We start from the raw sequence: 25318 nt of genomic DNA, 5'->3' as shown, positions 1-25318 counted from the left end.
ATGGCAACTATAAACTCTTTACACTTCTTATTATTCACTTGCAGCTTCGTACATTGTCAAGTCCTAGTGAAATTGCACACAATGATGACATATTACGAATCTTTTTGATGGCGTGCGAGGTGCGGACGGTGAAGCTTAGCATTATTGGACTTTCGTGTCTGCAGAAACTGATATCTCATGATGCTGTTTCTCCATCCGCTCTGACGGAGATTTTATCTACACTGAAAGATGTAAGCTTAGATAACCAGTTCAGCTAGAAAATATGATGGTTTAAAAACATTCAGCTGGACCTTACTATATTTGGTTATAGAGACTTTCAAATCTTGTTACTTCAATTCTATGTTTAGGTTTAATTTTTTAGATTTATGCAAGAGCTAGTACATTATGTTTTAGTTTCATTCTAGTGGGAAGGCTAACTCATGCATCAATAACCTACCCATCTTTCTCTTTCTTGTCCCCTGGCCTGTGCAGCATGCTGAAATGGTGGATGAGGGTGTTCAGCTCAAGACCCTTCAAACAATATCAATAATATTTCAATCACGTTTGCACCCTGAAAACGAGGTAAGTTTCATCTACACGAACTATGTGTCTTATTGTTTACAGTATATAAACTGTATTTTAGCTGGACCTGGAAGTTGTCTGGTAAGCTGACTGTACTCTGTTAAATATAATATATTGATCTTATTGAATATAAGATGTAATAGACCTAAATAATGATTATATAGTGTGACATGGACTTGTTGGCTTTGATCTGTAAGGTCTAAGGAGATCGAAAACAGGAATCTATCTTACAGGATATAATGGATGAGAACATTGTTTCAAAAAAAATTATAGCACTATACTTCTACCAAAGATGACAACCACCAGTAAAACAAGCACAGCTGCTAAAGCCTTTTTTAGTCCTTGCCTTTTCCAAAACCTTGATGTTGGGCAGTAAGCCTCCTAAGGTATCCCAAAGCTTCCAGAATCCAGAAACAGCAAAGAGTTGGTTCCAAAACTGCTTAGCCAATTCATCATATTAACACAAGTAGTTGCTTGCTTCTAAAATCTAGAACCATACCAGACAAATGTTGGGACAGGGTTTTATGTGGTCTCCATGCATTTGATAGATCATTGGCGTTAAATCTAGTAAGTATTGTGGGCTAGACAACAACTTTTTCCTTTTAGGTTATCTTCACCTTAGAAGGAACTAAAATATGGCTTGTAGGATTGTGACTCTCTAAAATGTTTCCAGGAATGACCCTGAAGATTGTATATTTTGCATGTGAAAAAGTTGAAAACCTTTGTGGTTCATTATTATATTCTAAAACCACTGACTTACTGTTAGGTTTCTATACTACTGGTAAGGATAACAAGCTAATCTAAAGAATACTATTGAGGAAAAATACTTGACTGTCTTTCATTACTCATCATTATGATATTTAAACAAGTACAAAGGCCAAATGATTGGCTATTCGCACTATCAGTAGCAGAATTGGAATATAACAGTTATTCAGGATTGTGAGAATATTAGCTACTACTGGTAGTTGTAACAAACTAAGGACACGTCATTCTGCTCAATTGACTAAATGCCGAATCCTTCATAATCAGACAAAGTCCTGTAGATGGAGAGGTCTCCTTGTATTCCTCTTGGGCTGTGATGATTGGGCCATGTTGCTATCAATACCCACCTCTGGAGGAAACACCTTGTCCTCAAGGTGATTCACAATGCATAAATCATCCCAAGCCTCCTAGGTGGCATCTTTAGGTTGTAAACCGAGCCATTGGACCAAGACCTGTTTGGTCAAGGGGTGAAGTGGAGTGGTCCAGTTTCCAATCCAACAAGGTCAGGGGTTCGATTATGGGGTGATGGTCCCTTGCTTTAGATGGTAAGGTGGCAATCTTAGTGGGAATGTCCCTGTGGTGAGGTTTCAACAGCGAACAATGGAAAACGGGATGAATCTCTGATGAAGCCGGAAGTTGAAGGTGGTAGGGCACAACATCAACACTCTCCATAATTGGAAAAGGACCATAAAATCGTTTAGAAAGCTTATGATAAGCACCAACAACTGAGAGTTGGCGATACGGTTTGAGTTTCACATAAACCCAGTCACCATCATTATGCTGCACATCCCGTCGTTTGCTATCGGCAAAGTGCTTCATGGTAGTCTGTGCTTTGGATAATTTCCGCTTCAAACGGTCACAAATCGCCTCACGAGTAGAGAGTAGAGTGGTCGACGGCCTCCATCAGAGAAGAAACCAGCAAATAGTGTGGAATGGATGGAGGGGGTTTGCCAAAAGTCACCTCATAGGGAGGTCGATGGAAAAGCTTTGGGACTGAAGAAGAGGACTCTGTGGACAGAGATGAGTGCAATGTAAGACAGACCCATTACCTACCTTGACGGGTAAGGCGAAGGTGGAGAGGAGTGGGAGATTCAAGAACTTGGTAACCTGCGTCTGGATGAAATTGTGGGTACTACCGCCGTCGACTAGAATAGTGATGCGGTGGCCGTCAATCTGTCCATATAAGCGGAACATCTCCAGTGTTGGCATGCCGAACATGGCATTCATGCTGATCTGTGGAGTGGGCAGGGCCTCCTCGTTAGGGGTGGTTTCAATAGTAGCAGAATCAGGGCACTTGGGGTTTCAAGGCCATCATCATCATCAGCTATAAGGAGCAGAATGTGGCCCTTACAGCGATGCCCTACAATCCATTTCTTGTTGTAGTGGTAGCATAAACCCTGCTCGTGACGAGATGTAATTTCCGTTGACGAAAGGTGGTTGAAGCCTACCTTCGACGTCGAGGGAGAGGGCGAATGAGGACTAACGGTAGTTGGAGTTGGGGATGAAAACAAAGACATGTTGCGGACGGGATGTTGATGATCGTTGAGCTTGTCTTCTTGGAGCTTGGCTAAGGCTATAGCCTGAGGGAGAGACTCGGTTGCAGTGCCTGAACCTCGCGTCAAATCTTGGAAGTGAAGTCGAAAGTGAAGCAACTCATAAGAAATATGGGAGCAAGGCCTACGATGCGATTTGCCAGACACTCGAATTCAGTCAAGTACTTGTTGACAGTGCCGCGTTGAATCAATTTGAACAACACCCCCTGTGGATCATCATAGTAAGAGGGCGCAAAATAGGATTCCAGACCTTGTAACAGTGTAGGCTAGGACGTGGTGAACCCGTTGTGGTATATCCACTGGTACCAGCTTAATGTCGGACCGTCCATGTAAAAGGATGCGACGGTGATACATCATTGTCGGGGGTTCCTTGGTAATCAAAGACTTGGTTGATTTTGAAATCCAACTGAGTGGGTCATGGCCATCGAAATAGGGAACTTCCAATTTAAAGGGTGGACGAGGGGTGAAAGGAGTGCCACGCTATGGGGTGGGGGAGGTGACACTGATGGTAGAAAGGCGATCCAAGATGGATTCAACTTTCTGGGAAAATTCGGAGAGGTGGTTGGTGAGGGTGTTGAGGCTATGGGCGAGGCAGAGGATGGCGTCCTTAAGGTGGTCGGTGGTGGTTTTTTTGGTATTGTGTTCAGTCATGGTGGGCAGGTTGGACTAGTTGTTAGGTTTCCATACTACTGTTAAGGATAACAAGCTAATCTAAAGAATAGTATTGAGGAAAAATACTTGACTATCTTTCATTACTCTTCATTGTGATATTTAAACAAGTACAAAGGCCAAATGATTGGCTATTTGCACTATCAGTAACAGAATTGGAATATAACAGTTATTCAGGATTGTGAGAATATTAGCTACTACTGGTAGTTGTAACAAACTAAGGACATGTCATTCTGCTCAATTGACTAAATGCCGAATCCTTCATAATCAGACAAAGTCCTTTAGGTGGAGAGGTCTCCTTGTATTCCTCTTGGGCTGTGATGATTGGGCCATGTTGCTATCACTTACACTATCACGTGCCTTCTCTAAATACAACTCAAATACTATTCCATTATTTATAGTGGCTATAGCAATTTGGGCCACAGGTAGAGACTGTCTGCCACTTAAAGCCACATTTTAGCAGTGGAAATTGCATCTTCAAACTCCTGTCCCAATCCCAAGGACAAATTCTTAGCTATAATCTGATAGGACTGGACCAGAAATATGATCAAAATAGATTTATTGCGGAAATTGCCCAATTTAAGCCGTTGGCTAAATGGTAATCAATTGTTTTTTTTTTTTCGTGTTGATTCTGTATGCTTCTGTCAATAGAAAGACAAAGTATGATGATATTACATCATTATCAAAAGATGGATAGTTTGATTTTAAAGTTAGATTTTTTATACACTTGGGTCTTTTGAGAAATTGGGGGTTGGACACACTATGCGGTGCAGCTTCCTGCCAAATTGCCCCATTTGTTATGTGAATACTGAAAGAAAATGACAGGGAGGGTGGCTTTATTATATTGCTGTCTTAGTGCTGTTCAATTTCAATTTCAATTTTTTTTTTCTGAAAGATAAATAGACTGGAATTAACTTTGAATATGTGTCTGACTTGTTATAATTGTATGTTGTTAATTTCAGGATACCATGTCTCAAGCTCTTGGCATCTGTCTCAGGCTTCTTGAAAACACTCGATCTTCTGATAGTGTGCGGAAGTAAGATCTCTTTGTCTGTCTGTCTGTCTGTCTCTCTCTCTCTCTCTCTGTGTGTGTGTGTATTGTGATTCAGCTAACTTTTCTCTATGGTGACCTTTTATCCATATTAACATCATATCCTTCATCAGTTGCTATATGCTTTTAGTGATGTATATATCTAGCCGACCTCACCTAGTGGGATAAGGCTTTGTTGTTGTATCTGTATGTGTTCTTATGCAATTATTTTGCAGTACTGCAGCAGCTACCTTCAGGCAAGCAGTGGCCTTGATTTTTGATCATGTAGTTTTGGCTGAGTCTCTTCCAACTGGCAAATTTGGTTTTGGAGGTCAGCTCTCTCGGACAAATTCAGTTACTGGTGATGTTAACCGTAGCATCAATTTGTCTGAGTATGTTCCCCCCCTGTTAATAGAAACTTGCTTAATGCTTTTGTCTCAAGTTGGTTTTTTATCGGCAAATGTTAGTAGTTAACATGTTATGGTAGTGGGGGGATTCGAACCCAAGACCTCCTTATCACTCTATCCCTTATGCCCCTCCCCCCAACCACCAGACCACCTTATAACTCCCCTCAAGTTGACTTCTTAATTCTCAGGATTTGAACTTACGTTTATGATCATTAGATCATGATGTTTACAATTCCATTATGATGACTTTTTCATGGTGTTTATAATCATGCACAGATCATTAGATCATGAGTCCGTTTCTGGAAGACCCCCTGTGATGAGGGAGACTTTAACTGAAACTGGAAAACTTGGACTGCGCTTGCTTGAAGACCTGACATCTCTTGCCGCAGGTGGATCTGTATGTGCTTATTTGGAACTATTTATTTGGAACTATTTGTTGGGCAGTTCAAAAAAAAAAAAAAAAATCCATTTTGTTGGAATTTCTTGTCTCTGGGTATCTAGAAACCCATTAGGTGCTCTCATTTTTTTTTATTCACATCATTAATGGTGATTCTGATATTCATTAAATGCCATTTCTTACTGGATGACATTAACCTCCATCTATTCTACAGGCAATTTGGTTACGTGTCAATATTCTTCAGAGGACATTTGCACTTGATATTCTTGAGTAAGAAATATTTTTGCAATGTGTGGTTTACTAGTTCATGTCATTTTGCAGATTCTTTGCAATCAGATATTTGATTGGGATACCTGTAGTTGGTGATTTATTCTTTTTTCTCTTAAGCTAAAATGTCATTTAAGTGAAGGACATTGACATATATATTCTACAAATTAGATCATCCCATGCTTTTGAATTGGCTTCACCAGTATGGTGAATTCTATTTAATTGTTCTACTGAAATTGCATATGAGTTTGCAATGCTCTTCAATCTTCATCATAATATTCCAAACATGTTTTACAGGTTCATTTTGTCCAATTATGTGGCTGTCTTCAGAACATTGTTACCCTATGAACAGGTCAATATGTCTATTGTAATTCTGAATGCTGTTGCTGGTTTTTACTTGAATCGTACTATACCAGCATATCTTTTGTTCTTTTATCTTGATATATTTGTTCAAAATGTCAGGCTTTACGACGGCAAATTTGTTCACTTCTTATGACTTCACTTCGTACCAATGCTGAGGTAATTAATTCCCTGAAACATGTAGTATGACACTGGTGTTTCACCAGAGATTCCTTCTCCCTGTTTTTGAAGTGCAATATTATACTTTCATAATTCTTTAATATGTTAATTAGCTTGAAGGAGAAACTGGTGAACCTAGCTTTCGTCGTTTGGTCTTGCGTTCAGTTGCTCATATTATAAGACTTTACAGTTCTTCCCTTATAACTGAATGTGAGGTAAGTTTCCTATTTCCTTTTCCATCTAGGCACTCAGCTCATGCCAATTAAGTTATGGAAATGGACAGTGCAGATTTCCCTTTTGGGTTGAGTGAGAGGGATAAATTTGGTAATTGTATGGTGTAATGTAGAATAAGCATAATGCATGCAAAGACTGCTTCCCAACTGAGAGCTAATTCTTTGTCAATAATCTAAGATACCATCCTAATGTTGATCTTTGGTGTCAGTTCCCTTTTATAATTTTGTTGCATCTCAACAAAATTGGCAGATGCTAAATTTTTCTTCTAATTTTCAGGTTTTTCTTAGTATGTTACTGAAGGTTACTTTTCTTGATTTGCCATTATGGCATCGCATTCTTGTTCTTGAGATTTTGAGGGTAATGTAGTTATGTTGTATTATTCTTTTTATTTTTCTTTCGTGAGTTGTTGATTTACTCAGTATGTCTTTAACCTAACAACCAGAAATGGTGGTTTGTAGGGGTTTTGTGTTGAGGCACGGACATTGCGGATTCTTTTCCAAAATTTTGATATGTAAGTTCAATTTTTTTCTTCTTAATTTAATGATGATGTGCATAATGCCAGGAACCATTGGTATATTGGCATGCCTTATAACTATTGTGCTCTTACCAACTAGTATGTGTGTCTTATGAGCATCGCCCAGATACCTTAAACGTTGTTGCTTATTGGTCCCATTGAAAATTTTAATGAATTAGATTTATATAGAATTAATAGGGACATAAAGAGTGATGTCAACCACAAGATTCAAGCAAGATGGAAGTAATGGAAAATTGATTTGAGCGTGATATGTGATAGAAAAGTAACACTCAAGCTTAATGGAAAAGTTTACTGCACAGTTATATAAGACCTGTAGTGATATATGGGACAAAAATTTACTACACAATTATAGGATCTGTAATATTATATGTGGGACAATGTTGGGTGTTGAAGAGCCAACGAAAAAGTTAGCTTATTAATTTTGTAGAAATGAGAATGTTACGATGGATGACTGGGTTCACATGACAAGATAGGATTAAAAATACACCTATACCCCAAGTGATCTATGTAGCCAATCCCACCAAGTGATAAAGGCTTAGTTGTTGTAGTAGATTTATATAGAATTAGGGATTCTTTGGAAAATTTACAATACAACTATACCCATCATGTTTGTGTTAAAACTGATAGAGCTTTAGTAAAAGGGTGTAAGCCATAGATGAGGGTATGCACATTGTGAAGCCTTTCATGGCAAAGTGCTGTTTATGCAATTCTTTGGTGCATGTGGCTGGAGTTGAATGCTTGGGTCCAGTCTTTATGGTTGTCTCTTTGCCCCTATGCTTGTTATGGCATTATGGGATAGATTATATGTCTGGCTTTTGTTTGGTATTCTACTTCTACCCATGGGAATGATTGGATGTTTTAAGGGAGTTACAATTTCTGACATGCAGAGAGGTTGGGCAGCCTGGCTACATGCTATATTATTGTTATTGTTGTTGTTGTTGTTGTTGTTGCTGCTGCTGCTGCTATCATTGTTTACTGTATCCTCTGGAATCTGGATATTCAAACTCTCTTTTCTCTCAAATAAAATTGCTATATCTTTGAAAAAAGATAAATGGGCTGAAATATATGATTCTTTGGTATACTAATTTAAGTTCTTTTGTTCTGTTTGACTGTAAGAATTGGACCATGTCATATTGAATGCATGAAGAAACATGAAATAAGATTCAGTTTTTTGTTACAGAATAACAATTGAGGTATTTTTGGGACTTTCAAAGAGTTTTCTCTGGTTGGTATTTGGTAAGACAGAATTTTCTCTTCAGTGAGGTAGTTTTTAATCCCAGACTGGAGACTAATTGATTTTTTGTTGCCTCTAGTATACTTGAAAATATTAAATTATTCCTTAACCTTCCAGATGGTATAAGGGGTCCGTTTGTTTAAGATTATTTTTTTAAAGTGTTTTTCTTAATAAAATAAGCAGTTTTTCTTTTTTATGTATTTGTCTAATATACTTAAAAGAACAGTTCTATGCTTTTTTTAAGAAGCAAATTTTTAAATTTATTTTTTAAGTTTAAACAAACTAGCCCAAGATTGCTTTTTAGTTTCCAATGAACATAAGTTTTGATTTTTGACCAGTAGAAAATAAGATTAATTGGTCATTTAAGGACTTTCCATGCATGTGACCATCAACCCCATCCCCCCGCCCCCCTCTTTTTGCCTACTATGTAGCTGTTGTCTTGATGAAACAATCCGACAATGTTGATAGGTTCTGGTATTAATCAGAAATGAAAGGAAACAGAAAATAAAGAGGCAAATATGGAATTGAGAAAGAAGAAAATCAGAGAAGCAATGTTCTACATCTGCCTGAATGGCTTAAGCCACCCAGATGCTCCAATGTTCCCCTCCCAACCCCTCATATTCCAATCCATGGTTCCAGTACCTCACTGCCATGTGTGCATTCGGTTAGACCCTCTGGCCCTTCACAACAGAATCTTCCTCTGCCATTCAACTCATTACCATTTCTACCCTGACCCTCCCTTTATTCCTTCTACGGTAAGCGCAAAATGCCAAATTGGAGGCCCAGTGATTGGCAGTTCATCACTTATCAAGAATTTATTAGTGAAAGATGGATATAGGAATCTTTAGTCATATGAAACTTCCAGATAGGATTATAATATATTGAGTAATCAGTACTACGGCATTAGTAAATCTTTAATTGTGTTTTCTTACACGAGTTGTCCTGAAATTTCGAGTTAGTCCTGGCCATGTGGTCCTGTGCAAATGTGTAGAAGTTTGGTACCATATCCAAACCTTTTCAATTACTAATTTTGCATTGATGAAGCCATGCTTACTGTGTTTATAATTGTAGTATTTGACAAATTTTAGTGTAATATAGATATATGGATTGCAAGAAAATCACCTAAGTTCAATATTATGTATTCATTGCTGGTATCTATTGGCATCATAGGCACCCCAAGAATACAAATGTTGTGGAGGGAATGGTCAAAGCTCTTGCTAGGGTTGTTTCAAATGTACAGGTATGATTTTAACTGCATATGCTTCCATTCATTTCTGACTTCTGAGTCATGTTTTTGGTCATGGTACAAATTATAAAGAAAAAATTGAATGGCATAACTGTGTTTTACTTTGAATATTGCCACTTTCTTCAGTTGACTTTAATTAATGTATCTTTTCTTCCAGCTGTTACATAGCATGCATATACTTGGGGTGGGGGTTTCTGTCTTTTGTCTATAAATTTTATGGTTAGAAGAGACTTTAAATGATTCTGTAGGTTCAAGAATCAAGTGAGGAGAGCCTGGCAGCTGTTGCTGGAATGTTTAGTAGCAAAGCCAAAGGTATTAATTTTCGTGTTTAGGTTAAAGAAGAACAATTTTGATATCTATATCTCTTTTTCAAAGTCAAATATTTGTTTTGATGCCCTTATTTAGCTAGTGTTTCATATTGAACTCAGAGTAGGAAGTCTGAAACCAATCCCATTGATAGGTTTATCTCGTTATTTTGGTTGATACTTTATTAAAATCATTTCCTGTTTCCATAAAATGCTTGCAAGATATTATGCCAACTCTTAGATTTTTCTGCTCCTTAGGTTTTATTTTATTTTAGAGTTGTGGTTTCTCATATCTTAAACACATTTTAGCTGATAGCTCTTATGTGCTGGTGTTGTATATTTTCTGCCCTGTATTGTTTATTGTTTGGCATCTTCAAAGATGATGCTCTTTCCTCTATTTCTGTATTCTCTTTCCATTCTTTTGATTTTTTTTTTGAAAAATTAATCAAACTACCAGCACCTATTCGACCTAATGATTCAGAGATCACATCTAGATGCCTTTAGGCAAGTTTAATTTGCTGAAATTATTTTCGTGTAAATGTACAAGTTTACTAAGAGAAAGAATTGTGAAGAGTGATGAGGAAAAAAAATTCTCCTAAACAAAAGGGCTTAATTGCACATTTTGCCACCAACTTTTTTTTGCCTCCCACTTTTCAAAATGTTGCGAATGTTGTCCTTTCATCATATCTTTGTTAAATCCCAAACAGTGCTAACACTTTCTGCCAATTTTGATCACTACTAAACACATTTAAAATAAGTGCTTTTAACATGGTGGCGGTTTTTAACTGCTACTATTAATAAGTTTTATTTTCTTTTACACCCCACAACTCCATAGGTTCACGGCATCAATGGGGCTCCCTTGCTGGTCAACACCTCCATTCTTTTTCCCATGGCAAGGCTCCTCCATGACGGAGGTGGCTCCCAAGAAGGAAAACAAGAGAGAAATGTCTATTGATGTTAATCAGGCTATTTTTTTACTAACCCTCAAATTTTCCTTGATGTTAATTAGAATTGATCTTCAAAGTCACCATAAAAGAAATATTAATGTGTATGCCATAGTATATCTGATAAGGTTGATAGTTTGTAATATACTTCTGTGCTATTACTAAACCTTCTTGAAAGTTACCAGAAGTCTTGTCTTTACTTAATAGTTAATCTTTGTGGTTATTTAAGTTTAGCAGTGATATGGGACTTGGTGGTATTTAAATGACTCAAGAATGAGATGTTATTCCTCCTGCAGGTATTGAATGGAGTCTAGATAATGATGCATCTAATGCTGCAGTTTTGGTTGCCAGTGAAGCACATGCCATAACTTTGGCAGTTGAAGGCCTATTAGGGGTTGTCTTCACTGTTGCAACTTTAACAGATGCAGCCATAGATGTTGGAGAGGTAATTTCTATATTCTCTCTGTTGTTTTGCCATTTCCATTTCCATTTTGTATTTTCTTTTGGTTATGCTGCTTAATGGTCTGCTTTCTCTATGTCCATTCAGCTTGAGTCCCCTAGATGTGATAATGACCCACCTGTGAAATGGACTGGTAAAACTGCAGTTCTCTGCATCTCAATGGTTGACTCACTGTGGTTGACGATACTTGATGCATTATCCCTTATTCTATCAAGGTTTGTTTTTCTACATACACTTATTAAACAATTAAACACGAATAAGCATGGTTGGTATTATGCTAGTATTCAGTCATACAAGAGCCTAAACTTCTTTGTGATTCATCTGAAATTTTGAGTTTGAACAGCATGGTGGTGGGCTTTAATAATCTACTGGATTTTACGAGTAATTCATCCAATAAAATGTTGTTCAGTGATCTAAGATTTATTTTATACCATGCTGGTTTCAATTAATCTTAATTAACCCTATGTTGTTTGTTATGTTTTCAATATATTCCTCAGAATTTGGTTCACATCCTGACTTCTTTAAGTCTGCTTTTGAACCAAATACCAATTAACTTATAATGTACTTTTCAGTACCTCTGGAACTAAAGCAATATACATACTTACTTTTGCTGATAAAAAAAAAATGTTTTCAATATATTCCTTAACATTTGACTTGCGGTTAATTTGAAGGTCACAAGGAGAGGCCATTGTGTTGGAAATATTAAAGGGATACCAGGCATTTACTCAGGTAACTCAGCTTGGCCTTTAACTCCTTTTTGTTTTATTTTATTTGACCGTGACATTTGAAATTAGGTTTGAACTTAAAATGATATATGGATTTACAATTTCACAGGCGTGTGGGATTCTCCGAGCCGTAGAACCTTTAAACTCCTTCCTTGCATCCCTTTGTAAATTTACCATCAATTTTCCTGTTGAAACAGAAAAAAGGAGGTATGACGTTTTAAATCTCTAGTTAGTACTTTCTATTTTTTCATTTATTAAGATGGTTTTCAAGAATTCAAGCTTACAGTACTGAGATTTTAGCTTAAATTTGAGATTTCAGCAGTGCTTTGCCGTCTCCTGTATCGAAACGGTCAGAACTATCAGTTGACCAGAGGGATAGCATTGTGCTCACTCCCAAGAATGTGCAGGTGATCCTTCTGGTTGCAATGTGTATTTTTTCCCCACTTGATTGTAACTTTGTTTTTCACCTGTTCATTTTTTTCTGTGGATTTGTATATTTGATTGTGTCATTGCAATAACTCATATTTTATCAACACTGATCATGTGAACTAGGCATTGAGAACCCTTTTCAACATCGCTCATCGATTGCATAATGTTCTGGGCCCATCCTGGGTTCTGGTATGTTATATTTTTCTCCTGTTATCTGTGAAGTGAAATCCTACCCGTTGAATGAGTGGTCATGATGAATACCTACAGGTGTTGGAAACTCTGGCAGCTTTAGATCGAGCAATTCATTCTCCACATGCCACTACTCAGGTAATTTTATCTATTGTTATATTATTCAGTGAAAATTGGCTTCAATTGCCTTGCAATATATTTTCAGAAATCATCAATTCATGACAAGAAAGCAATAAAAGTTGAATACAGAGATAACGTTTGAATCCCGTTGCCATTGTTGCTTGGGATATAGGTCAAAACAATTTCAGGCCCTTCTCCATATAGGTTAAGCTTTTTGTATAATTGATTTCTTGAGTGTTTTTAATCAAGTGGTTAGGAGTTTGATTTTCACTTCCCTTTACTGACTATCATTATTGAAAATAAATTTTTGCAGTGAGCACAAATTAGTGTTGCTTTGTCCCTTCTTTCATCCCCAACCCCAAGTATTAGTTCAACTTATGTTCTCTTCATTCCATTGCCGAGCAATATTGCTTACTTTTGAAGTTTCTTTTTGTTTTTTGTCTTCTATTTTTTGTAGGTTATCTTATCCCTTTTCAAGTTGTAGTTTCTTTTCTCTTATTTTGTTTTTCAATAGAAGTTAAAGTTGTACTGCCATGTTGCTTAGTGTTGCTGTTTGTATTTGAGTATCATAATACTAGTTCCTTTTTGATTCTTCTCACCTTTTTATGGGTCATTGTTCTTGTATAAAATTTGGTGAGGACCGTTGGATTAGGGGTTTCTCCATCCCCACCGTTGCTTTTGTAGCCTTTCCATTCTCTGTCAATAACAATGCCTGGAATCTCTTATTTCCTTAGGAATTTGTGCAATGAAAATATCAGATAGAGAATCTCTGTTGAAATCTTTCTTGCGAATTCTAGATGGCACAATTGTTCTAAATGAGGCACCACCAACATTAAGACCTTTTCTATTGTCCTCTAACTTCAATAGACGAGTATGGACTCTTGATAGCCCTAGTGAATATTCATCTAAAACCCTTCACTTTCCTTCCCTCTAAAAAATAGAGTGAAATACTCCTTTGGTAATTCCCTCCAAGATTAAGCCTTTCATTTTCATTAGCAGATGTCATTAAACCATATTCTAATGATTTGCTGCAAATTAGGAGGGGAATTGCTAGGTGCACCCAACAACATTGCTGGTGCACCCAACATTCTTTAAAAATGGCAAAACTGCCCCTGCCTTCTTTCTCCTTTTAAAAGCTGTGTTTTTTTTTAAAAAAACCAGAGCAGCCATTGTTGCGCACTCTTCTTCTCGCTTTTCTCTCTTCGGTGTCGTATTATCTTCGGTTCCTTGGCAACGGTTAGGTTCGGTGAAGGTAGCGGTGTTCAGTGTTGCGGTGGTTGGCGGCGGCATACGAGGTATGCATTTTTGTTGCTTGTGCGTTCAGGTGTAGCAGATCAACTTGATCCGTAAAAGCTTTACGGATCAACTTGATCTGCATGTAGATTTTAAAGCTGCGGATCAAGTTGATCCATAAAGCACCACCACCACGCCGCCAAACGCCAGTCGAGGAGAATGCACGAGGAAGAAGCAAAATGAGTTGACCAAATCGCCTTCAGGAATTTGTCAGGGGATTCCCCCTTCAATTTCGAGCGTTTTGACATATTATGGGCCTCAAACAGACATTTCTATCAAAAGTTACAACCGTTTGAAGCTTATTGATCAACTTGATCCGTGAAACACTTCTTAAAAATCAACTCGCGGATCAACTTGATCCGTAAAAGACTTACGGATCAAGTTGATCCGCAAGTGACTTACGGATCAAATTGATCCGTAAGTCTTAAAAACCAACTTGCGGATCAACTTAATCCGCAAGCTTCTTATGGATCAACTTGATCCGCAAGTGACTTGCAGATCATCTATATCAACTGCGGATCAACTAAAACCTATGCGGATCAACCTAAATTAGTTGGGTGGACAAAAATATTTTTAAAAATACGCAGGGGTATTTTTGCCTTTTCACGTTAAGTGTTGGGTGCACCAGCAATAATGCTGGGTGCACCTAGCAACACCCAATTAGGAGACCTATAGGCTACAGAATCTGCTCTTTCCTGGCATATAACAGGTGATGCTGTCCTATAGCTTGATCCATCCGGATCAGTTTACTAAACTCAACTTCAGGGGGTTTGTACAATAGATGATGGAATAGTTCTATATTAATGTGCTATTTAGGCTGTTCTGTGGAGTGGCAAGGAGGCTTTTCAACTAAAAACTCTGTTTTGGGACAGGACTTTCCTTTTGGCCTCTCTAGTGCTTGGTAAAAGGTCTCTTTAAGGGGTTGTCTCTAGCACATAATGCATGAAGTAATTGGAGACCTTTATTTTTTCTGACTTGTTTATTTGATTTTTCTATTTCTTTTTGTTTGCCTTTGCTAATGAGGATGTCTTTTTGTAAGAGTATATGAGTAGTGTATACTGTTGAGATTCAGTTGTAACTGAAAAGTAATTAAACCTAACTGTTAACTAACTCAGTGGTAAACTAAACTGAGTTACTCATATACACTACTCATACTCGTTACACTTTTCTTCTCATGTTGTATTCTATTTCTTCTTATTTCTAATGACTTTTTTTTTCAGATGTTTGTCAAATTAAATTTCATATGCTGCATATTTTTGGTGGAAATTTCTTTTGGGTGTGTCTTATATAGAAATTTACTGAGTACATGATTAAATCTGCAGGAGGTCTCTACCCCTGTCCCAAAGTTCACAAGGGAGTTATCTACCCAATCCAGTGACTTCAATATACTCTCTTCTTTGAACTCTCAGGTGAATAAACTAATTTTAGTTGTTTGGTGGTTACAATAAAAGATAACTTTCATCTACTACACCCAACTTATGATGAGCATGTATGGCACTAAAATTGTCCTAATGATAATCCTTTTCTAGTGTTTTCTTTTTTATAGCTCTTTTTCCTTGGAAATCCTTTTTCATGTTCAATGTTGAGAATGCAATTTTGCTTTTATTGTCATCTAAGCTTTGATTCCGTTTCATTCTGTATTTTTCTGATTTTATTGGTACCTAAGAATTTATTTTATTTCTTTCTGCATTTTTCTGTTGGGAATATATTGATCTAACCTGATATTATTTTCTGTTGAAAGCTCTTTGAGAGCTCTGCTCTGATGCATATATCTGCTGTAAAGTCTCTCCTCTCTGCATTATGCCAACTTTCACATCAATGCATGACTTCAAGCAGTTTGGGACCAACAACTAGTCAAAAAATTGGAAGCATAAGCTTTTCAGTGGAAAGAATGATATCCATCCTTGTGAATAATGTTCACAGTATGTAGCTCCAATAACTTTAAGCATGATAGCAAATCTTTTATGCTGGATGCTGTTTAATTGTTCATTCTCATGTCATGTTTTCCTAAGTAGATACTTGTGAGGTTCTATTTACTACTTATTTTGGATTTTTTGAATATTCATTCTTGATTTTTTTTTTTGAGTGAAGGTATTAAAATGTTATATTATCCTTTTTCACCACAGGAGTTGAGCCATTTTGGGATCAAGTTATTAGTCACTTTCTTGAGGTTTCCTTTTGTCTCTTGTTGTTTCTTTTGTGGCAATGCTAGTTTCATTTTCATTGCACTTGATATTTTGACTTGCTTTTGCAGCTAGCTGATAATTCTAATCCACATTTGAAAAACATGGCACTTGATGCACTTGATCAGTCTATATCTGCTGTCTTAGGTTCTGACCGGTTCCAAGACTACAAACTATCCAAGTCTCTTGAACCATCACAGGAAGTGAGACCTTCTACCATTTATATCTGGCAATTCATAATGTATTAAAGGGGACTTAATGTGTGTTCGCGATATGCAGATGGAAGTCAATCTTGATAAGTTGATGTCTCTTGAATGTTCTATCATATCTCCACTAAAGGTGCTTTATTTTTCTACTCAAAGTGTAGATGTTCGTATTGGATCTTTGAAAATTCTTTTGCATGTCTTAGAGGTAATGCTGTTATTGATTGGTCAAGTTTCTTTGTGATTTTTATTTCCTCATTGTTTGTTTACATGATATTAATTTATACAATTTCTTTCAGAGATATGGAGAGAAACTTCATTACAGCTGGCCTAATATACTTGAAATGTTGAGGTTGGCCTTCTTATGCCCTTAATGTTCCTCTCTATTGGTAATCCTTTGGTTAATCTAAGTACCTTTGTCTTACTGTAAGGTATGTAGCAGATGTTTCAGAGAAGGATCTTGTTACTCTTGGCTTCCAGGTATACTGAGTTATTTTGCAGCATTTATTGCTGCAATGGGGCTATTGGTATATTCTAGTTACTTATGATCTTGTTTCTGAAAATCATTCTTGCAATTTTCCTTGAAATTTTCTCAATAATCTCTATATCTGTAAACTTCTCATTTATATTTCTTTTTCTATTCAATTTTCCTTTTTAAGGAATTAATGTAATAGTTTTTAGATTAAATTATTTATACCTTCCTTCCATCTATTTTCCTCACTTTTCACATACCTTCCTTCTGTTTTCCAAACCTACACAAAAACCTCGGTTTTTTTTCCATATTTCTCACAACCTTTTTTTTTTAAAGCTCCATTGCTTTTAGAAACTTCCAGTGTATTAGGGAGTTTGATGTTGGTTTTGAAAATGATGGCATGCTCTACTTTTAGTTTTTTATTTTTAATCTACGACTACACATAACTTAGGCAAATTGAATTCATTAAAACTGCAAAAAATGGATTATGAATTCTACTTCTAAAGTTAATGAATATCATCATTAGAGCTCTTCTGCCTTGATTTGTGTCTGCTGGATTTCTCCCGTGTTTCTTTACAGATGTTAGCAGATAAGTATGGTGTTATTTTTTTTTTTGGACTTTGTATTTTTCTTTTCTTTATTCTATATCTCTTTTGGCATCAAACTCCTGTGTACTTTTGATTCATCATCTTTTTTTTTTTTAGTTTTTGAACTATTAAATGTCAAAAAAAATAAAATTGTGGGCACACACATCATCATCATGATTTTTTGTTATATACGGCATTTTCAAGGGATGAATTTAATATTCATACGCTGTATATTCAATTTTCAAAACATGAATCTAATCTGTCATTTTATGTGTCAATTCTCATCTCTTTACAACCTACAAGTTAACTTTGGATTTATTTCAAATTATCGTATTATCATCAGTTTGAATATTTTCTATAACTCCCCTGTTGGTTTAATCTCTTAGTCATGTATCCTTTTCTTGAATCTTATTTTTGATGCTTCATGCATATTTTAAGTTTTCTTTTAAGACTTGCTGTAGTTCGATATTTGATCTAATAATTCATATGCTCCTGTTTTTTAATTTTTTTCTAGTATTATCCTTTCTCTGTAACATTATCATATGTACTAATTTTCCTGTTTTTATTTCTTTCTAGAACCTAAGAGTGATAATGAACGATGGACTGTCTGCTTTACCTACAGACTGCCTTCAAGTGTGAGATCTCATGTTTCACCTTACCTCCATGCATACTGTATACATGTGTATATATGATTTCTTTTATTTTCTGATTCTATAGTGGGCTGCAATCCTGAGGAAAAAAAACATTTTTGAGTTTCTTATTGAATGTTGTTGTTGAGATCTCACATCGACTATAGATATGAACAAAGGAGAGATTATAAAGGCTCGAGCAATCCTCATCTCATCAACTAGCTTTTGGAGTTGAGTTAGGCTTAGCCCAAATTTAAGATGGTATCATAGCCTATCATAGATATGATATTTGCCACCCTTAACTGTCCAAAAATCCACTTGGTCCCATGGCTTTTCTAGTGCAAACCTCCACCCTTCAGATGTTAAATCCTGGGTGAGGGATGTGTGTTGAGTTCTCACATCAACTATAGATATGGCTAAAGATGGCTTATAAAGGCTTGGGCAATCCTCATCTTATGAGCTGACTTTTGTGGTTTAGTTAGGCCTAGCTCAAATTCTAGAGTTGTATTAATGCTACACATACATACTAACATGCTTGTGTGTGTACACCTGTGCACATAAATACACACATATATTTGCTCCTAGATGAGCTCCTTCTGTTGTTTAATGTGTATTATTACATATTACAGATGTGTTGATGTGACTGGAGCATACAGTGCTCAGAAGACTGAGTTGAACATAAGCTTGACAGCAGTTGGACTTCTGTGGACTATGACTGATTTCATTGCAAAGGGCCTTCTCAATGGACCTTTTGAAGAAAAGGAAGCAGGTTAATATTTTGTTGTCAAGCCTTGTTCTTGACCTGTCATTTTTCTGCAATAATACCAAGCCTTCTATGATGGTTCTACCTTTCAGGTGTTGGTTCCACAGTGAAGCAGATAGACCGCAAAAAGATGGAGGATCAAACACGTATTTCTTATAATGTGAGAGACCAGGCTTCTGTAGATGGTGTTGATTTTGAGAAGCTTCTATTCTCTGTTTTCTCATTACTTCAAAACCTTGGGGCAGATGAGAGACCAGAGGTACAATTAATGAACTTCTAATCTTGCTTTACTTTGGAATTTTCTACTTTTTTTCTCTTCCTGTTCTTGCTTTCTACCAGAAAGGACTTCATGAAGCATTTCTTATGTGTAAACATGGATTCCCCTGTTTCCATTTTGCTATTTAACAATTGAGTTTCATTTAGAGTACCAATTATGTGTGTAAGAATTTTTCTCTCTTAACTTGACCCTTCTTTTTTGAGGTATCACACATTTCAGTTTTTGATACACTTCGAAAGTGTAATTATGGAAGTCTATGGCTTTGTTGCTGTATGTTGATATAAGTAGCATTGATGAGAACATTGGTTGAAGGATTGTCATAAACAATTTATAGTTTTTAGAGGTGACAAACTGACGATGTTTTTTCCCCTTTGGTTTATGTGAACGAGTCCTTTTTCTCTTCTGATAAGCTAAGCCTAGCCTTGTGGGTTGAAGATACTTATGACCTATCATGGTCTAATCATCCCAAAAGCTTAATCCAATGGGGGAAATTATGTGATAGGTTTTATATCTAACACATCCCTAGACATGAGAACCTGTTGGACTTAAGGCAAGGACAATATAAATGCCTATATTACCTTATGCTGAAATTTAACTTTTAATTTGAACAATCTGCAAGAAGGATTAAACTCTAGAACTCATTTCCGTAGAGGCTATAATACCATTTCTGGAATCAACTACCCCAAAAACTTAAGCTATAGGGTGAAAGCACATGAACGGTTATATCTAAAATGTCAGTGTAATATGTTCTTGAATAATGGCATGCTTCATCTAGGGCTAGGTACTGGGGGTGCTTCTCTTCTTTGTATGAAAGGGAACCAGCAGCATTTCAGAATCATTTGTGAGGAATGATGGGGTTTATTTTCCCAGTGAGAAGTAAGGAGACTTCATGTAGTTGCATTAAGCGTTAAAATTATATTTTTTTTTCCAGCTTGATATAGCAATAGAAAATTAGAAATTGACTTCTGTTTTGAGTTTAAAACCACTCATAACTATTCTTTCTTGTTTGTTATCATAAGTTTGAGCACTTTGATTGGAAATGGGAGGGGTGGGAAATAAGAATTAAGGTTCAGAGGGTCTGTGTGAGAGTAAGGGAGATTTGCAGATAAAATGAGTGTCAAATAAGGAGCAGTGAACATTATCTGTGATTAGTTTTCTAATTTTGATGGGTTTTAGGGAAGCTTAAGGAAAGGAACTATTGTTTGATGAGTTGGATTTTTACTGCCGTCTACCATAGAAAATGTTAGTGTTGCAGAGAAAATTAAAGAAATAATAAAATAGCAGAAATCTAGGCTTCATTCCTTGGGTCTCTTGTGCATCACAATTGGGTTTCATTGCATAACGAAGAAGACCATAATTCATAAACCTAATGATCTCCCTAAATAAATGTTACAACTTACAACCATTTAAATAGACCTTCAAACTTCCATTTCTCTCTACTACTTCTATACCAATTAGGGAAATTTGGACAATATAACAAAACCCATTTCAATAGACCTTCGAACTTCTATTTCTCTCTACTATTGTTGCTGCTGGATGTTAAAGCTTTCTGGTACTGAAAGTTTTGTTTTGCAGGTGAGGAATTCTGCTGTCAGGACACTGTTCCAAACTTTAGGAACGCATGGGCAAAAGCTTTCAAAGAGCATGTGGGAAGATTGCCTTTGGAATTATGTATTTCCTACATTGGATCGTGCTTCTCATATGGTATGGATGAAACTACTAGAAGTTGACACGAGATATTATTTTTATCATAAGCTGATGTACTTTGAATTTGATTTTTGATAAGTAGGTTGCTACATCATCAAAAGATGAATGGCAAGGGAAAGAACTTGGAACTCGAGGAGGAAAAGCAGTTCACATGCTCATACATCATAGGTATTTGACATTGACATTGACTCTGTATTACATATTTTGTTTATTTGTAGCCTTAGTGATGTGATATATTTGTTTGAGAAGATGGGGAGACTGGAAGGTGGAGAAAAAATAAGCTTTACCAACTACATGAAGTTCCTAATCTGGAAAAAATAAGGTGGAAAAAATATTAACTGAAAATAGTCTGGAACAGTGTACATAATGCTGATCCCTGAAGTTCCTAATCTTATATTTTCTAATTATACTACACTTATTGTTTTCCATAATGAAATTGAAAAGAAATAAATTATACTGATGATGATATCATAATATGACTAAATTATGGCACTTGTACCCCATGGCCCATAGTTTGGGTGCACAGAAGACTACCTATTTTCTTAATCCTGCAACACTTCTCTAAATTTCCCCATATTGATTGACATTTTTCCTGAAGCTGAAGGTTTTGTAAGTGTTAATTAAGTAAAAACCATATGTCAGAGTACACAACAGATGTGTGTTTATATAGGCTAATTACATTAATTACACATAAATAGAGGATATTTTTCTTCCTCTAAATCAAAGATAATGTGCCTATAAACCGCCTATTATTAGTAGAATCAGAATATTAGTTCTGATTTTCAACACTCCCCCTCAAGCTGAAGCTTACTAAGCTTTAGCTTGTTACAAAGAAATAATTTATTCCCAACAAATAAATAAAAAAATAAAAATTGAGCTCCACAAAAAACAATAGTTTGAAAGACAACTCAGGGATGTTGGCGAAGTTGGGAGTATTGCTAGAAAGATAACATTGCCAAAGAGCTAGAATAACCATCAGCCTAAGATAATTTATGGAAACAAAGCAAGTTCCGACCTTCTTAAGAACCACATTTGGAAGCTTCAAACCAATAATATTGGAGACCCAAAATTATTTAAACTGAAAAACTAAGTCCATTGCTTCTGGGACAGAGGCAATGCATCTGGGAGAAAGACAAGGGCCAGTGCATGTAGGACAAAGACAGGACAATGGAAGCCATTGTTGAGAGACAGGAATAAAAATCGCGAACAAAAGTGTGGAAAATAATGCCCAGCAAACGAAGTGGCCCGAAACTGACTGGGCTTTGTGAGCCAGTCACTGGAAACAGAGGCCGGAAATGTGGTGGGACGCGCTACCACACGCCGGCGAAGCACCAACAAGAGGTGCTGTTTGGCATGGCAAAAATCAGTGCATGAGAGCATGTAAAAGGGAGTCTGACGTTGATGCTGGTACGACTGAGAAGATCAGCAAAGGGTGATCCAGATCGAGTTGGTGGTTGTCGGAAACGTCGCTGGAATTGCACCGATGACTGGAGAAGAAGCCAGAAAATTTGTTGGAATGCTGAAATAGGTTGTCGAAAGGGCGATGAGCTGAAAGGTTCACCGGGGACAATAGGTCACTGGTGGGGCACGATTTTTGTTATTCCTATGTCAAGATCTAGATACCATGTTAAAATAGGAGAAAACAGAGAAATTGAGTAAAAACTGTCTGTCAGAGTACACGGCGGATCGTTTTTATCTAGGTTAATAGAGGATACTCTGTTTCCTCTAAATTAAAGATAATGTGCCTATAAACCGCTATTATTATAATATTAATTCTGGTTTTCTACAATAAGCTTTCATCTTCTTTGGAATAAAGTCAATAAACCGAACCTGACAAATTGAAGATTAAACTCTGCCCAAAACAAAGAATCATGACTTGCAATTAACAAATCTACTTGTAGGAGCTTCAAGAACAATTAGCTATAAACTAACAAACGTAGCAAAGAACTTGTAGAGATCAATGAATGACAACTTAACAGTCCACAAATTGCAATGAAATCAATGGATGATAGCTCATGTGTTAAATCATGAGAACGTGAATATGTAATATGATTTTTTGATCCACAAAACCAGAAACTGAGGGAGGAGGGTAAATAGTTCTAATAAAATGTTGAGGTATAGGGAGACTGAAAAGTTAGAGTAGGATTGAAAAACTCAGAAGTAGTGTATATGATACTGACTTCTAGCCTGTGTTTATGCTGATACCATGACTGCATAAACCTTTTACGGGTGCACTGTAGTTAGCTACTTCAGTAATCTCATAAAATTTTCCAAAATCACTTGATATATGTGTACATTCTAATGAATTTTGCAGTCGTAACACGGCTCAGAAGCAGTGGGATGAAACTCTTGTGCTTGTTTTGGGTGGAATTGCACGTATATTACGGTTGTTCTTTCCTTTTTTCACGAGCTTAAGTAACTTCTGGTCTGGTGGGTTCACTATTAAAAGATCATGTATCTGGTATTTTCATTTGGTGTAATTTACAAGTAGTCCTGATTTAATTTTGTTCCGTGTAGGCTGGGAATCATTGCTTCAATTTGTTGAGAATAGCATTTTAAATGGTAGTAAAGAGGTAGCACTTGCAGCAATAAATTGTTTGCAGACAACTGTTAACTCTCATTCATCTAAGGTAGGGATAATGGTCTGAATTGGAGCTGATCTTCTGTTTGTAGATGAAGAATAGATAGCTGAATTGATTCTCGACCATCTTTGACACTAGCCATGTTGGCTTTTAATCAATTAACAAATATAGGAATCAAGAAAGTAGAACTGGTTGAAATATACTCATTTAAGTACTGACAGAAGTTTTTGAATTAGGGAAATATGCCAATGCCTTACCTTATTTCAGTAATTGATGTTTACGAGCTTGTTCTGAGAAAGCCTTCTAGTTACCGTGGCAATGCTGCTGATAAAGTGACGCAGGAGATTTTGCATGGTCTTGGTAATATATCGATTTTCATTTAATTAAGATTTTATTTTTCTGTATACATTGCTTATGGATTAACAGTTGTTCCTTTGTTTGTACCTTATGCCCATAGTCAAGTAGCTTTAGATAGTGTTATTCAGATTTCATGAGACTGATTTACTTCATATTTTGATCATCTATCAGGAGAGCTTTACGTGCAGGCTCAAGGATTGTTCAATGATGTCATATACACACAACTAATAGCAATAATAGATTTGGCTGTGAAGCAAGCCATGTTAACTAATGATAACTTTGAAATGGAATTCGTAAGTCCACTTTCTAATAACTTTATCAATATTTCTTAATTATTTTTTTCTTATTCTCTTGTAAATTGGAACTTCAAACCGTTATTATTATGTTCATTAGTTTTTCTAACAATACTGGGGAATATGAAGCAAGCAAATGAAGAAATATTCTTTACATAACATGAAAAAAAAATATTAATCCACAACACATTACAAATATCACATATATGCTTTACAGAGTACATGCTATTTCAACTTTGTAAACCTAACCTATTATGTGCTTGAAAAATAAATTAAATTAACTATGCAATCAAATGTTTTTGTCACTAAATTGTAACTGTTATACTATTCATACACCTTAAATTTTATACATAGTTACCAATAAGTTGTGAACTTATTGTATTATGCACTTGTGATTTCTTAGTTGTACATTCAAAAAAAAAATTCCTTTAACTTTATTAGCATCCTTAATAATTCTTTATACTAACTTAGCCACAGAGTTTTTTTTTTTTTTTTTTATCGGCAAATTTTAGTTGTTAGTTATTTTTTTTTGGTAATAGGGAAGATTCGAACCCACGACCTTTCCTCCCCTTCCTTCTCCCTTCACCACTAACTCAACCTTATAACCCCTACATAGCCGAAGAGTTTGTTGTTGTATAAGTAAAAACACCACTGGCATTCTTTGAAGTGTTAACTTGGAGTATCCCCGTTCATTGTTCACTTTTGTATTCAGTTCTTCACAGTGGAATAAAATGAAAAGGAAATAATATATGGTCTATACTAACAATCATATTAGAAAAAAATTCATAACTTTTATGAGCGTAAGCTGTCCTGATCAGTTTCAGAGGCAGAGAGAAAATTGTAACTGAATATTTACTTATTTCATCATGAATTGGTTGAAATGACACAAAGGAAAGAGTCATCAATATATAGATGACACAGCACGGTGAACTAACAAGGCACAAGGCCCAAGTGATTTCTTTGCAGTCTTGTTTTACAAAAGCATTTGGTATCTCAAATCTTGCTTTGCTTTAAAAGAAAAAGTTGTCATCAACCAGCTAAGCAAAAAAAAACTTAAGCTGTTAGGTGAAAGCATATATGAGTGACTTTACATCGAACAAGTATCCTGCAGTGTTATTCAAAGAACCTATTTAGTAGTTGTAGTAGAATTTTCATTTTTTAGTAGAAACTTTCATATGAATGTGATGTTCCATTTTTCTAGGGGAATGTCCCACCAGTGCTACGGACTATATTGGAAATCTTACCGCTGTTACGTCCAACAGAGCACATATCTTCTACGTGGCCTGTTCTTCTTCGAGAGTTTCTGAAGTATCTTCCTAGACAGGATTCTCATTTACAGAATGAGGATGGTAAAATCGATCAAGCAAGAGGTTATGATCTTATTTT

The 25318-nt window shown here is 36.2% G+C and overlaps 1 protein-coding gene across 2 annotated transcripts in view; it reads left to right on the top strand.

Annotated features, from left to right (window-relative positions):
• LOC100818893 (protein MON2 homolog) overlaps positions 1-25318 on the top strand; it is a 31677-nt gene that overhangs the window by 648 nt on the left and 5711 nt on the right. The window contains exons 2-38 of one of the 2 annotated variants that reach the window (XM_006589112.3): positions 45-230; positions 472-561; positions 4508-4581; positions 4812-4967; positions 5259-5379; positions 5594-5649; positions 5944-5998; positions 6109-6165; positions 6279-6380; positions 6676-6756; positions 6858-6910; positions 9339-9408; positions 9663-9726; positions 10960-11108; positions 11211-11338; positions 11795-11852; positions 11958-12055; positions 12171-12255; positions 12401-12466; positions 12545-12604; positions 15202-15288; positions 15621-15801; positions 16006-16049; positions 16134-16265; positions 16342-16473; positions 16565-16617; positions 16697-16745; positions 17901-17959; positions 18583-18722; positions 18809-18975; positions 20569-20697; positions 20783-20868; positions 23015-23130; positions 23218-23330; positions 23519-23642; positions 23811-23932; positions 25134-25302. In XM_006589112.3, the coding sequence (XP_006589175.1) occupies positions 45-230; positions 472-561; positions 4508-4581; positions 4812-4967; positions 5259-5379; positions 5594-5649; positions 5944-5998; positions 6109-6165; positions 6279-6380; positions 6676-6756; positions 6858-6910; positions 9339-9408; positions 9663-9726; positions 10960-11108; positions 11211-11338; positions 11795-11852; positions 11958-12055; positions 12171-12255; positions 12401-12466; positions 12545-12604; positions 15202-15288; positions 15621-15801; positions 16006-16049; positions 16134-16265; positions 16342-16473; positions 16565-16617; positions 16697-16745; positions 17901-17959; positions 18583-18722; positions 18809-18975; positions 20569-20697; positions 20783-20868; positions 23015-23130; positions 23218-23330; positions 23519-23642; positions 23811-23932; positions 25134-25302 (3712 nt within the window). Of the gene's footprint in view, positions 1-44; positions 231-471; positions 562-4507; positions 4582-4811; positions 4968-5258; positions 5380-5593; positions 5650-5943; positions 5999-6108; positions 6166-6278; positions 6381-6675; positions 6757-6857; positions 6911-9338; positions 9409-9662; positions 9727-10959; positions 11109-11210; positions 11339-11794; positions 11853-11957; positions 12056-12167; positions 12256-12400; positions 12467-12544; positions 12605-15201; positions 15289-15620; positions 15802-16005; positions 16050-16133; positions 16266-16341; positions 16474-16564; positions 16618-16696; positions 16746-17900; positions 17960-18582; positions 18723-18808; positions 18976-20568; positions 20698-20782; positions 20869-23014; positions 23131-23217; positions 23331-23518; positions 23643-23810; positions 23933-25133; positions 25303-25318 lie in introns of both variants that reach the window. The other variant, XM_006589111.3, reaches the window with a different exon arrangement.

This window comes from Glycine max, chromosome 10 (genome assembly GCF_000004515.6).
Source record: "Glycine max cultivar Williams 82 chromosome 10, Glycine_max_v4.0, whole genome shotgun sequence".
Classification (NCBI taxonomy): domain Eukaryota; kingdom Viridiplantae; phylum Streptophyta; class Magnoliopsida; order Fabales; family Fabaceae; genus Glycine; species Glycine max.
The sequence above is the reverse complement of the archived record's forward strand: the minus strand, read 5'-3'. Positions and strand labels throughout refer to the sequence as shown.